Genomic DNA, 13,395 nt, shown 5'->3' with positions numbered 1-13,395 from the left:
GACGAACCCCTGCTCCACTGACCAAGGGTGGGCAATGCCCAGACACACTGGCATGACCGGAAAGGGGACAGTGCTGTTCACAACCCAGAGTCAGGCCAGAGACCTAGAGCCTGTTGTCCCCTAGTGTGAGGAGGCTGGCCAGGGGAGACAGAGTCATTGCCAAACCGGGCCGGCCCTGTGACAGTCTAGACAGGGGAAAAAAATTTTTTTAAGGATGACTAAACCAGAATTTCAGATATAGAGTAAAGTTATCACCGCTTAGGAAACTTTGCCATAGTTAAGAAATTGTTCTTCTGTGAGGAGAAGCAGAGATGCCAGGCTGGGTACATTCCAGAGCACGGCCAGAAATGGTTGACCCAAGCCCCACTGAGAGGCACACACTTCTCTACCTATCCTGCCCTTCCTGGGATGAACCCGTGGTTTTTTTGTCTTTACGGGAAAACACTAGTTAATTTAAGAAAAACCATGACAAACCAAACCCTGTAGCATCATTATGCACATATTTTTCTGAAGGATGTGCTTCACTCTGGACAATCATAATTTTAAGCCAAAGGCAGCAACTTGGTCAAGAGAAAAACAGGAACCAAAAGTCCTCTTTGATGAATAAAGAGAATTTCACTCATTCAAGGAAGAAACAAAGAAGGAACTCAGGCATTTTGCTGCCTGGAAACGTCCCTGTAGGTGTTGTCAGAGGGACTTGGCAAAAGCAGCTGACATTACGCTTGGCATTTCCCAAAAACCAAGCTGCCTTGGGAATAAATCCCATCTTTAAAGAAACTGCCTTTCTTTCTGGGAACTAACTTGCTTTTTAGAATAATGACTCATGAAGAAGTTCACAGAGAAGCCATTGCTTTTTTCTGCAATTTTCTTTGTTCTGCATGACAGACACTGGCAGCGAGAGCTGCTGCCTGGGAGGGTGTCAGGGCAGAAGGAGAATGGCCGCATGGATGGAGGGCCCTTCTGTCCTGAGGAGGAACATGGGGTCCACACAGTGCAAAAACAACAACGATAAAAACAGCCTGGAGCCACCGAGGCCACCATGAAAGACTGAGTGAACCTATTTAAAGTTAAGTGAAGGTATTTTGATGCACCTACTTTTCCAGTCAGAAGCAGAAAAGAGAAAGCTCTCTTCAGTATAGAAAGCAATGAAAATAAGATTGCAGCCCCATCTCCTCTAAGGGAAGGGCAGGAAAGTGGGTGAGGAGGGTGTCAAGAAGAGAGGGCTTGGAGCCAAGCTTTGAGCTGCAGACAGTACACAGCCCTGCAGTGTTCCTTCAGTTCAGTGTAGAAGAGCTCCTTCCTGGGAGATGGCCTGAAAATGTCCCATTTCATGTTGCAAAAGAACCTTTATAAATGCAAAGTTTATTTCTCTGTGCAATTCCAAAGTGGAGAAGCTGGGATTCAAAACCACTGCCTGAATTTTAAAGCAGTAACGTAAAGCTATACGATGACTACTTCAAAGCTCTGGGTTTGACTGATCCCCAAGGCTCTTTCAGAGATGCAGCAGGACCAACCAGAACAGCCAGAGAAACTGTAGGAACCCAATGGAAGCCCTAAGCGGCAGAGCTGCCCAGGGCCATCTGTAATCAATGCAAACAGACATACAAATCTAGGTCACAGGGGATGGCTATGAGAAGAGGGGTAGCCAATAGCCAGGAGCAAGTCTAGAAGCCTCTGCGACAGAGGCACAAAAGCATCCTTTACATTGTAGACAATCATCTACTCAGTGTTTCCTCTTTTGAAAGTCAGTATTCAAAACTGCACTTTCTAGAAACTTATTACTCTGAACAAGTCAGTCATTTATGACAGCACTTAAGAGACATACTGTGGCCACATGCTTGAGGCAAAGCTTCATTACAAATCATAAGATAAAGAACCAAAAGATACAGAGTTTCACTTTTGTGCATTTAACTGTTTGCAGATAACCACAAAACAAAAACAAAAAACCCCAAGGTCTAGTACATGGCCATTAACTAACCCAGCGTATATTGATACCTGACATTATTCCAAATCAGGGGCCTCTGTCTCTCTGCTAGGGATCCTTATAGGTCCTCCAGGACCTATAAAGGAGATGGACAGATGGCGTGTGGTAGAGCTGGGAAAACATTTTTGAAGGAGGGATTTCTTGCCCCAGACATCATGAGTGGCTGCCACTGACCCAGCACCGTGCAGGAGGCTGCCTTACCTCGGTTGTGCTGTAGGAGCACTATGGTAGGGTTGACAATGGTGGTGGAGGGGTAGGCAGACGAAGGTCTGCTTGTTGGAGGGAAAGCTTGGGAATCGGTTTCAATGTGGGAAGAAGAAACTTCATTTAGTAAAGGACCGCCCTGAAAAACAAAACATTAAAAAGAAGTGTAAATACAAGACATCTAGAGTTAAGACTTTGTAAGAAGAGGGAATGGACATCTCTATAAAGACCTTAATTATGAAAGAAAACGTAACCAATGAGTCAATTCCAGTTAGAAGTTGAATCTGGAAATTTGCTCTCCTAGTTGGTATTAGTAAGGGAGAAGAGAAGGCAGGTCAGTAAATGTTGCTGAGAATCTCAGTATTGTCCATTCTGTTCACCTAGTGATAGTTGTGTATCGATCTGGTTACTGCAAAAGCAAATTCAAACCAAAATAGGATGACGTGCAAAACTCATGCAATTCCAAATGCAATCTAAGAACGAGAGCTGTTGTAAGTGGGAAAAGCCAGGCGTCCTCTAGAGAGAAGTCAGACAAGGCACTGGTGGAAGAGGAAAGAGGAACTCCTTTGTCATGGGCAGCTACTCTGAACATCACTGAACAGTCAGAGAAGCACAGAGCTAGTTCAGCAGCCGAGCAGGATCCTACCCTGTTGGGGCGTCTCTTCTTCACTCCAGTGTCAGACCAACAAAAATCCTTGGGGCAAGCCATGGGAAATCTTGACTTTAAAACCTGAGACTCCCACCAGAAACATACTTTTATAAACTGATGAAGAGATAATGCCAATCTTTTGAAACAAATGAGAAACAGGACCCTAAACTGGCAAATGTTCCCTCCACCACACTCAAGAGGTTCTACAAAGTTTTTGTTTATATCTTTCAAACTTTAAAGATAACAATCCCTATGCTCCAGTTCTGGGCACTAAACTCAGGGCTGAGCCCATGCTAGACAAACACTCCATATATAACCCAGGCTAGCTTGAAATTCCCTATGTCTATCAGGCTAGCCTCAAACTCGGAGACCTGCTTGTCTCTAGACATGTGTCACTAAGCTTGGTAAGTTGGCATTCTTAAAAGGGCTTTAAGAACAAGATTTTTGATGGCTAGTTTTGAAAAAACTATACTCAAAGATCACCTACTGGGTGTACTGACATTCACCTGCAAGACAAGGACAGTATCTCTCTCCTGTTACCACATAACACAATGCCCTGAAAATTGCTCAATAACAAAATGAAACAAAACAAAACAACACAAAAACAACACTATGAAAGTGACAGAGGCCAGCTACCAGCAAGGGCATGTGGGAGCTAAGTCTTGTGGCAACAGAATGCATACTCATCAGAAGAGGTGTGGGTATCAGCACCCCGGACAGCTCTTGACACACAGTAGGGGCCTTTGTCACCAATACCTTGGTTGAACTCTCTTTTAGATGTTCCCTGGATAGCCACTTCTATGAGCTCAACTTTTTAAGTAATATCTTTTTTCTAAGACGTGAGAGCTTTGGTTCAACTTATAGCCTGTATGTCACCTACCGGGCATCTGGAGGGGGAAATCAAGTAATCTACTTTTTAATCTCTTACTCTGATACTTAAAGCAACAACCATTATTATGCCAACATCTAGAAAGTTTACTCCAGAACAATTAGGCCAGTTGAATAAATTGAGTACACTGTCCCAACTAATCTATCACAGCACACAAAAACCAAACTCAATATGCAAATGCAGAGCTACAAATGCTTAGCAGCAGGTACACACCAGAAGGACTGAAAGCGACACTGAGTGCACTCTGGTAAGACTCATTCTACTTGAGATACATTAGCAAAAGATGTGTGCATTCTAAACCAGAATGCCTTCTAATACAGCTAGAGGTTCAGCTAGTAGGCATGGAGTATATCAGTCTGTAGCAAAGATGAGCTGCAAATCTCAAAGTATGAGATCCAAACTCATGGTTATATCTGGCTTAATCCTGCTCTATAATCTGCTCTATAACTTCTTGCCATCACACAAAGAAGCCCAGCCCATGACGTAACAGTTCCCAGCCTTTGTGTGTTTTGACACCTCATTACAATTTCCCCACTAAGCTAAATAAGAAGTTTCCTTCCTGTTCTCTGACTTGATTCAGCTTAACAAGCAATAGAACCTAGTTTCATGGGCATACTTCTTCCAACCAAGGATGCTAATAAATGTTCAGTTCCATCAGCAAGGCACATGATACTCATCTCGCTGCACGCCACTAGTGGTGTTTATGGCTGCTCCAACATCAAAAACCAAGTGAGAGGCCCTGCCCCTTCTCAGACCCACTCAATCAAATCCAGCACTTGGATGATCCCACGGGCACCAGCCTTGAGATGTGGATGTGCTCTACCTAACTCCTCCAGATCTTTAGAAGGCAGGAGCCCTGGCTTGTCGTAAGTGTGCCTGTGAAACCTAGCTGCTTAGAACAGGCTAAAGTGAAGCCATCACTTAGTTAACTTCTTCATTCACTAGTAAGTCCTCAGCAACACAGCTAACAGGAACTAGGCACGTCCCCTAAGCTGGGCTGAACCATGAGTCCCCATTGTAGGAGCCGATACTACACGACTCCACTGAACCCAGGGCCAGCAAGTGTCCTCACATTACGACTTTTGATATCCATTCAGATTCTTTTGCTCTGGGCTCCTAGGGAAGGAGGAAACATACTGTGCCGGAAGTAGCTGGGCTGTCCGTAAAGAGGCTCACACTGAACAGTGAGGACTTTTAAATTTCCCACAGTTACTGATAAATAAGTTTGCCACCAAAACCACAATGGCCTGCTCCTCAGGGGCCCTAGCAATTATGTCTTGTGAGAAAGTCTTAACACACTGGTTTTCAGATCCATTTACTCAATTAAACGCCCCCCTCTCTCCCTCTCTCTGCTTCTGTTTAACAGAGTTCACTTCACGAAATCAGCCAAAGAATAAAGCTTTCCCTCCTCATAACCTCTCTTATTCCTTGCTTTCTATCACCACACCTGCCTGGGCCTTTCCACAGCCTTCAATGCTCTATCTGCCCTGACCTATGAAGAAGATCAGGACCAGGTGAGGTAAAGATCACAGATACTTCTCAGAGGGAAGACAAAAATTTCCATCTGAAAGACATGCATTCCCAACAGCGCAGAGAGAGGGTTCTTGAAAGGCAAGAGCAGTCATAGGTGTCTTTAGGATGTGCATGGCGGACATGCTCTCAGGGACAGCAAACACAGATCCAGCCATCACACAAGCACAGTGGCCAAGGCCGCCTCAGAGCTTAGTACATGGTGAAAAAGGGAGGGTTTTACTGTCAGGAGCAGACATTCAGGGTAGCCGTGGGAAAGGGGATCCAGCAAGCTTACGGTACTTGAGACAGCTCCCGGGAGGTCAGGCTCCAAGCCTCTGTGGAGGTCCTCCGGTATGGGAGGGACCAGCGGAGGTGGTGGTGAGGGTGGTGGCGTCTGGCTAGCAGGGGAGAGAGAGTCACAAGCACTGGCTGGCTGGCTGTGGTGGGGCCGCCTCTGCAGATGAGGGGGAATGAAATCATCTAGTGTCGGGAAGGTCAGAGGTGAGGCAGCAGGGGTGGTCGCCGGGACAGTGTGGACGCAGCCAAGTGGCCCCAGAGGTGCTGGAGTTCTGGCAGTGCCTTCTTGCCCTTGCCCTCTGTCAGTATTAACCAGGTAGAGAGGGACAACTATTACCTCAGACGGGGCTGGGCTGGAGGAGGTGGCGTCCTGTGGGAAATAAGGGCTTGTTACGCATCACGCAAAGGGGGACGGCAGAGAGACAGGAATTCCACATTTAAACGGTTGCGCGTGGACATGCAGTGATGCACTTCAAGAAATATTTAATCAGTGCCCTTTCCTCAGAGTACATGAGACAGTCGGTGCTAGCCAGTGCTGGCCAGCTGGCCTCCTGATACTCTATGACACAGAGGGAGCCACATCCAAGATCATTTTCCATCCGTCTATTTTTGAATCCTTTTAACACTTTATGAGAGAGAAAGAGAACAAACAACAAAAGAGGCAGGCGGGCAAGCAGACAGTGTTGAACCCCACAAAACTGCCACAGAGCCTTCCAGCCTGGGAGCAAATGCAGTTTCTTTAGCACCTTGTCATAAGCCTTAAACACTTTTACCACATTATTAGTCTATGAATTCCATGATCTGGCATACTGAGACATTTACAGTCAGGAGCCAGGGAGACGGGAGAGGCTGTGCTGAGCGGGTTAGATAGAAGAACTCGGGATTCAAGTGCTGTAACACCGTGAGGAGAGGGAGGGGAGGGAAGCCCAAAGAATAAGTGAGGCCGCTGAAACCGGTCCCGAGAGACAGTGCAGAAGACACACAAACATTCCTAGTTTCTTGCCTTGGCTGGATAACGCGGCTGCAAAAGGTAAGTTTCTTTGTTCTTCTGGTTGTCGGGATCAGAGGTAACCTGGGGGCCTAGCCTGGAAGGTCTCACCGCATCTGGGGACGAAGCCCGTGTCCCCAGTGTGGGTTTCTCACTGTCATCTTGGCGGTTGTCAAAGAATAGCTTGGGAGGGTCAGGAGGAGGAGCAGGGGGTGGTTTCCCTGTGTTGGCTGTGGCTGTGCTGGGGACAAGGCTGGGAGCTGGTGCCTGGGTGCCTGCAGCCTCCGAGGGAGTGTCTGGGGCTGAGTCACGTGTAGCAGGAGAGTAGTTTTCCGATGTTGCCCGGCAAATGTTATTGGATAAACACGGGACATATAAGCTGCTGACCTGTTTATTCCCAGTGGCCTCAGGACGTGCGTTAGAGCTCACATTCTTACTGTACACTAATCTGGAGGCTACATAGTGTTGCTGGGGTCGAGAGGACACTTCAAGGCCCGTGGACCCCAAAAGCAATGAATCAGAGCACGATGCATTTTGGGGAGCCAAGCTAGCTCCCAGGGGAACAGAGATGGGAGGAGGCAGTGAGGGGTTCTGTTGGCTGGGGGTGCTAGGTGGGATGTAGGGCTTTGGTGAGCTCATGTAAAGGGAGTCCTTGTAGCTGTGGTGGATTGTGGGGGACTGCCATGCAAAGCGGTCCTCTTGAGGGAAAGGAAGGCATGGGGGAGACAGAACCTTTAGTAGCCGGTTCAAGATACGACACCAGAACAGAGAGAAAGAAAGGGAGGGGGAGATGGAGAGAAGGACCATTAGAAACAGCAGCACGGCATGGGAAAGGACAAAACAACTCTTGACAGAACTGTAAGCAAATCCTTCTGGTGCCCACAGCTGCTGTCTGGGCAGCTCTGAGGACTGACTGCCTCACTTACCTGCAAGGCTGGCCTGACCAGGGAGGCGGAGCCAGCTCCACCACCAATGCTGGTTTCCCTGCATCCCAGCTGTGGAGGAAGCCCCTGAGTCCTCTTCCCTTCCCAACCCCCCTTCCTCAAAACTCCTGTTGAAGCCTTTCGCTTTAAAAGTTTAAGTTCACTAGACTTGTCTGAGTTACTTTAATTCTTTCCCTCTGGGAAAAGGAGAAACGGAAGGCCCTTCGGTATGTGTGTTCACAGGAGGCACATGTCTTAAATCCCTGATGCTGTTCTCCATTCCATGAGTATATAAGAGTTCACTTAGGGCATTAACAATGTTAAGTCCATGTGTATTCTTTTCTCAGAAGAAATAATCTGATAGAATTAATCACTAAGAACATAGCTAAAGGATACAGTTCCGTTTGCCTAACATGTTTAAGACTCCAAATTCAATCCCAAATAAGAGGGCATGGGAGACAGCCATGAGATTAAAACACATGTAGTCTCCCACCTCTGAGGAACGTGGTCATGTAATTAGCCTGTGGGGTTGGGATGAGTCTGGTTTACTCAGCCCGTCTACCACCATGCACAGGCAATCATCTTTATACTTGGGTGATCAACTTTAGCCACACCATAAGAATACAGCTCTGGTGACAGGCTCAGAGTCACGGAGCTAAAAGTCATCCCTCATCCCTCTCTGTTCAACCTTTCTTCTGTGGGTCTCAGTGGGGCAGAGGGGTAGGAGGCCAGCTGACTCTCTAGCCTGATCCTCCTCAGCCAACTGTGGCTCACCTGGGAACTAGACTCCCAAAGGAGCAGCACCAACGTGCCCAGACTTTGCTCGCTGGTCCTGATCTTCAGATTCCAGTATGAGAACAAAACCAGATTAATCTAATTAATCCTCTAATTAATCGCCATGAGAGAGACCAGAACTTGGTGAACTTATGGCAGATGTGTGGTGACCAAAAGCTAGAAAGACTGGGAAGGCGAGTCCATGTGTCAGAGCATCTGCTGTGCAAGTGTGAGGACCTGAGTTCAAATCCCAAGGAGTCAAAGAAACACCTTGGTATGATTGTACATTCCTGTAACCCTAGCAACGTGGGGCACAAGCAGGGGGATCCCAGAGTTCACTGGCCAGCTGGCCTGGCTGAAACAGTGAGCTTGTGATTCAGTGAAAAACCCTGTCTTAAGGTTTTTGTCTGTCTTACAGACAACTGAGGAAACCACCTCATAGCCTTCTATTGTCTTTGTGTGGGCACACACAGGTGAGCGCATCTTCATACTCTCAGCCCACACTGAGGCCAGGTTTTATTTTATTTTTATACTTTGTAGAAGATATATGGGAAAGGGAGGGGACATTAGAAAGGGCTACAAGTTAACAAAGTGAAAGTCTAGACTATCATCCACAAACAGTCAACAGCCTATACCCCAAACACAAGTTTGAAATGACAGACAGGTCTACGTAGAGAGGCACTATTTGGGCATTCTCAGTTAACCAGGTCTGTGTCCTATCCACTACATCCACAGTAGTGCCAGTGAAGTGTGGCCATTTATAGCAGCCCCAAATCTACAACAAAGAGCCTCTCTAGTATATAACAAGAGCAAAACCTGTCACATTAGCTCTTTGGTTTGGTGAGCTTGGACTGAGCACTAGAACACTGTGTAGTCCAACTGACCACCTGCAGAAATGACAACTGAACTAGCTCCCACCATTGAGACTGTCAAGTGAACTCACAGGGCAGATGAGAAGTTAGCAGAAAGCCATTTTGGTATTAACTCAGGTTCACTCTGACTCTGCACCAAAGTATCTTGCATGTGACTTCTTCTTGTCCAAAGATAGAAATCTGTTTCGATGGTTTTAAACTTAATCAGCCATGGCCATGTATGGAACTAGGACTGCATGATGTCAGGCACAAGTCTTCCTAGGGTTGTGACCTTACAGAGAGGACACTTCCCCAGAGTGTCCACAATACACACAGAGTCGAAGGACTTCCTGTCCTTGGGTTTCTTTTAACTCTAAAGAAGGAGCTGGAGTTGGATGAGTAAGGACACAAAGGAATAAGTAGCTTTTTGCTTAGTGTTAAGTACTGCAGTCTACCCTGGCCACTGCCTGCAATGAAATTCAACTCTTTTTAGAAAGTGTGTCTATGGGAGAGGGACACTTCTTAGAAAATGTGGTGTGGTCATAGTTTCTATTTCAGAAACTTCCAAGCCTCATCTCTACGGGGACTACCATGCTGATGATGACATCACAGAAAGATACACTGGTTCCCTGGCCATAGGAACTGGAGGTGGGTTGGCAGGAGTGAGCCCAGGCAGGCAGGACATAGGATTCCACATCCAGCCCATCCATCTTCTGGATCCTGACTGAGTCCTTGAAGGAAGATGTTCTACCAACAGATCCATAAACTCCATAGGGCTGGAACCCTAGAAGTTGCCCTGCCTGCCTTGCCTGTATTGAAGACAGCATGTAATTATAGCAGGCATGACACAGTTTAGAAGTCATGTTTACTTTCAGAAAAAAAATCTGCAAAGTAATACAGGACATAAAGTTCTTGACATTCAAATGGCAAAGCCAACACTGAACATGCAGAATACATTTCCTGTGTCAGCTAATTGCCTGTCTCCCTGAAGACAGTGCAAGGAATGTAAAGTTGAGTAGCAAACAGATCATAACAGGTGCTGGTGGACATATCGAGGGATGCTCAACCTTACTATAAAGCTTCCCTTATAAACTCCCTTGAGGGCGGTGTTCAGCACACTGGTCTGAGTACAAATTCATAATAAAGTTGTGTTAAATAGATTCATCTTTATCTCCCATATGATATTTACTTATGTAGTGCTGGGATTAAGTCCCGGGCCTTGTACATACTAGGCAAGTGTTTCACCCCTGATATACGACCCCAAACTGGCCCTTGCTTTGCTTGCGTGTTCACAAAACCAAGAGGCAATGGAGAGTTAGCCTTTGGGCTAAGTCACAGGTGGTGAGAGACGGTGTACTTCAGTGCCTGCTTTGACTGGATGCTGACTGTCTTCTGAGTAGAACAATAGTATCCATCCTTGAGATGGCTGCAGAGGAAGCCTTCACAAATGGGAAAATTCTGACAAGCCATTTGATGGACAAGTGACCTCCAAGGGGCCAGGCCTATCCACAGTGCCTGGCTCTAACCAGGGCCTATGTGTACAAAGCGGAAAGCAGAGAGACCAGTCATGGCAGGGCGCAGAAAGGCTTAATGGGGCTGCTCATCAACAATGCGAATGAGCGACAGGTCTACACCGAGAGAAGATACCATCTGATTTCCTTGTATGTTCTAGGAGCACTTCAGAAGGGAGTACAGGAGCTTCTACCATCCAGAGATGAGCACCAGCACCTCCTATAAGGTAACTCATATAAGTAGCTCCTCCTTACAAAACGTCCTTTATATACCACTAAAATGGTAGGACCTATTCCTTTTATTAAAATAGCAAAGTATAGTGAGGAGAAGGGGGGAAAAAGGTAGGAAACCATCTAGGAGCAACAACCAAAGCAAAATCAACCCTACACCAAACTGTACAGCTTTAGAAGACTGTCTCCATGGAAGCACTATCAAGGCCTAACCCCGCTTAGCTTCCAAGATCAGATGAGAGTGTGTCTATTCAGAGTGGTATGGGTGTGTATGTGTGTGTATGTGTGTGTTGGGGGGTGGGGTGAGGGGATTCTATAACAGGGCAGATCTGGACTGTGAATCCAACCTGTGCTACCATCATGATTGCTGTTCTTAGGACTTTGGGCTATAGATTTAAGGTCTGGCCACAAATAGCTGATGTTAACCTGTCACAACAAACTAAAATTCTGAAAGGCTCAACTTTACAAAGTTAGTAAAATAAACTCCAGAGACACTCATATGAATACCATGCTCTAAACAGTTTCTTAAAAATAATCCCGGACTTTCTCCTACCTGTTCAAGGCTAAACGAATTCCTTCTTTTAGAACCTTTCCCTGTGTATTTCAGGCCTAGAGAACAGCAGGCCTATTTCCAACAGCCCATAGATGAGGCTCACCCACATAGCCCCAGCCTCATCCCGTTCCCTTGTTCTCTCTGACCCCTGACTCTCCTCCTAAGAAAGCTATTCCAGAGAGGATCAGAGTTGGACTCCCTACTCCACAATCCAGCTGGAAGGCACAAGTCTGGGCTGCCAAACTTGAGAACAGACACAGCCAACAAGTCACCACCCCATCTGCGTGCCCACACCTACCTGGGGCTTGTCAGCAGAAAGGCTGGGATGCACACTTCTATAGCCCTTGGCAGCAAGTGGGGAGGGCTGGGCGTTGCCATTGGTATCAGCACTGGAAGAAAGTCTCCATTCCTCTGAGGCAAGAAAAACACAAACAAAACCCATCACTCAAAGGTAACACCCACTGGCTTCCCTCGAATTCAAGGGTCTCTGGTGCCCCAAGGCACAGAAGATAAGAATGCAAGAAAAACCATACCTGCTAAACTGTCCTCTGGCTCCAGGCCTGCGCGAGGAGCAAGGAAGATGAAAACAAAGAGGGAAAAACAGAACCGGTTATGTTTGTGGGGAAGCAAGCATGAGACGCAATGCCCGATGAAAATCAGCGGCCCTCATCTGACACAAAACTCCCTCAGTCAAGAAGGCCCGATTACCATAGGAACCCACTTGAGACCATGATGTGTTCACAGGCGCTGACCTTTGAGAACACAAGACTACATTCACAGGAATGAAGAAACAATTGTTCCTTGACATTCTTACTTTACAGACTGAAATGCAACAGGACTCTCTGCTGCCCAGTCCCCACCCCCAAGCCTGCTGTAGGCTCAGCAGGACCGCCCTTTAGCAGGCTGGGTTAGTGGGCCCTAGAGGTTGACTGAAGGAAGCCTCAGCAGCAAGTTTTTGTTTGGTTTTATCTGTTTGTTTTTGTTTGTTTGCTTGCTTTTGGCTCGAGAATGTCTCCATCACAAAGTAAACGTAGTACAAAAACATTCACAATGTAGGCTAGAGAGATGGCTCAGCAGTAAAGAGGGTTTTGCTACACAATCATGATGAGCAGAGTTCAGATCCCAGTACCCGCATAACAAGTCAGGAATCCCACAAATGCCTGCAACTCCAGTTCCAAGAGATCTGATGCCCCACCCTCTTCTGGCCTCTGCTAAGGGGAAGCTGGGTTAGGGAGATAAACATGCACAAATAAATAAATCTAATAAAAAAATTTTATAAGAAAAACCCATTCCTGATTTGATTTCACATGACAGATCACAGTCCAAACTTATGTGTGCTAAAAATATAATAGGCTACATGTATGAAGTTATGTGAAACACAAATGACTCTCATGTTTAGGCTAGGGTTCCTTCCATAACATACTCCATTATTTAGAATGCAAACACTTCAAAATCTAAAAGAAACGATCTGAATCACTTCTGATCTCAAGCACTTCAAATAAAACCCTGTGATTCTGTGACTGTGTACCACAGCAAGGAACAGGCACAGATAATCCAGACAGGAATGGGCTGTGCTTCCAAACGCCCTTACTTATGGACATTAAATTTTGAATTTTATACAGCTTTCATGTGACATATGTAATACATTCTTTTTTGCATTTCTCTACCAGCCATTTAAAACACAAAAGCCACTTAGTCAGCAGGCTAGATTTTGCTCATGGCCACCCCTACTGTAACAATCCTTTAAGTTCCTTCTGTTCCCTGACAGAACTCCTTTTCACACTCCTGTAGACACAAGCAGGGAGCCTACACTGAAGTCCTTGAAGTCCAAGCCTTCAGTGTAGGGCTCTCAGACCAATGGTGACTTTCCAGATGTTAAGATGAGCAAACATTTATTAAGGACCTTTCAGATGCCAGACATACTTATACTTTACACCTATTTAGTATTTCATTAAATGTTCACTGTACTTCATGGATGAGAAGCAGAAAGGCCAAATGATCTGCCCAGAGCAGAAAGCCTTACACAGGA

At 46.2% G+C, this 13,395-nt stretch overlaps 1 protein-coding gene across 9 annotated transcripts in view; it reads right to left on the bottom strand.

Moving 5' to 3' along the window:
- Positions 1-13,395, bottom strand: part of Sorbs1 (sorbin and SH3 domain containing 1) — a 223,078-nt gene that overhangs the window by 82,301 nt on the left and 127,382 nt on the right. For 4 of the 9 annotated variants that reach the window (XM_052186305.1, XM_052186356.1, XM_052186365.1 and 1 more), the window contains exons 7-9: positions 11,665-11,777; positions 5,534-5,905; positions 2,186-2,327 (exon numbers count right to left, since the gene is read on the bottom strand). In XM_052186305.1, coding sequence (XP_052042265.1) covers positions 2,186-2,327; positions 5,534-5,905; positions 11,665-11,777 — 627 coding nt within the window. Of the gene's footprint in view, positions 1-2,185; positions 2,328-5,533; positions 5,906-11,664; positions 11,778-11,899; positions 11,927-13,395 lie in introns of all 9 variants that reach the window. The other 5 variants (XM_052186333.1, XM_052186349.1, XM_052186324.1 and 2 more) reach the window with 4 other exon arrangements.

The sequence above is a fragment of the Apodemus sylvaticus genome, chromosome 1, assembly GCF_947179515.1.
Source record: "Apodemus sylvaticus chromosome 1, mApoSyl1.1, whole genome shotgun sequence".
Lineage (NCBI taxonomy): Eukaryota > Metazoa > Chordata > Mammalia > Rodentia > Muridae > Apodemus > Apodemus sylvaticus.
Note: the sequence above shows the minus strand (reverse complement) of the source record. Positions and strands in the feature narration are given on the sequence as shown.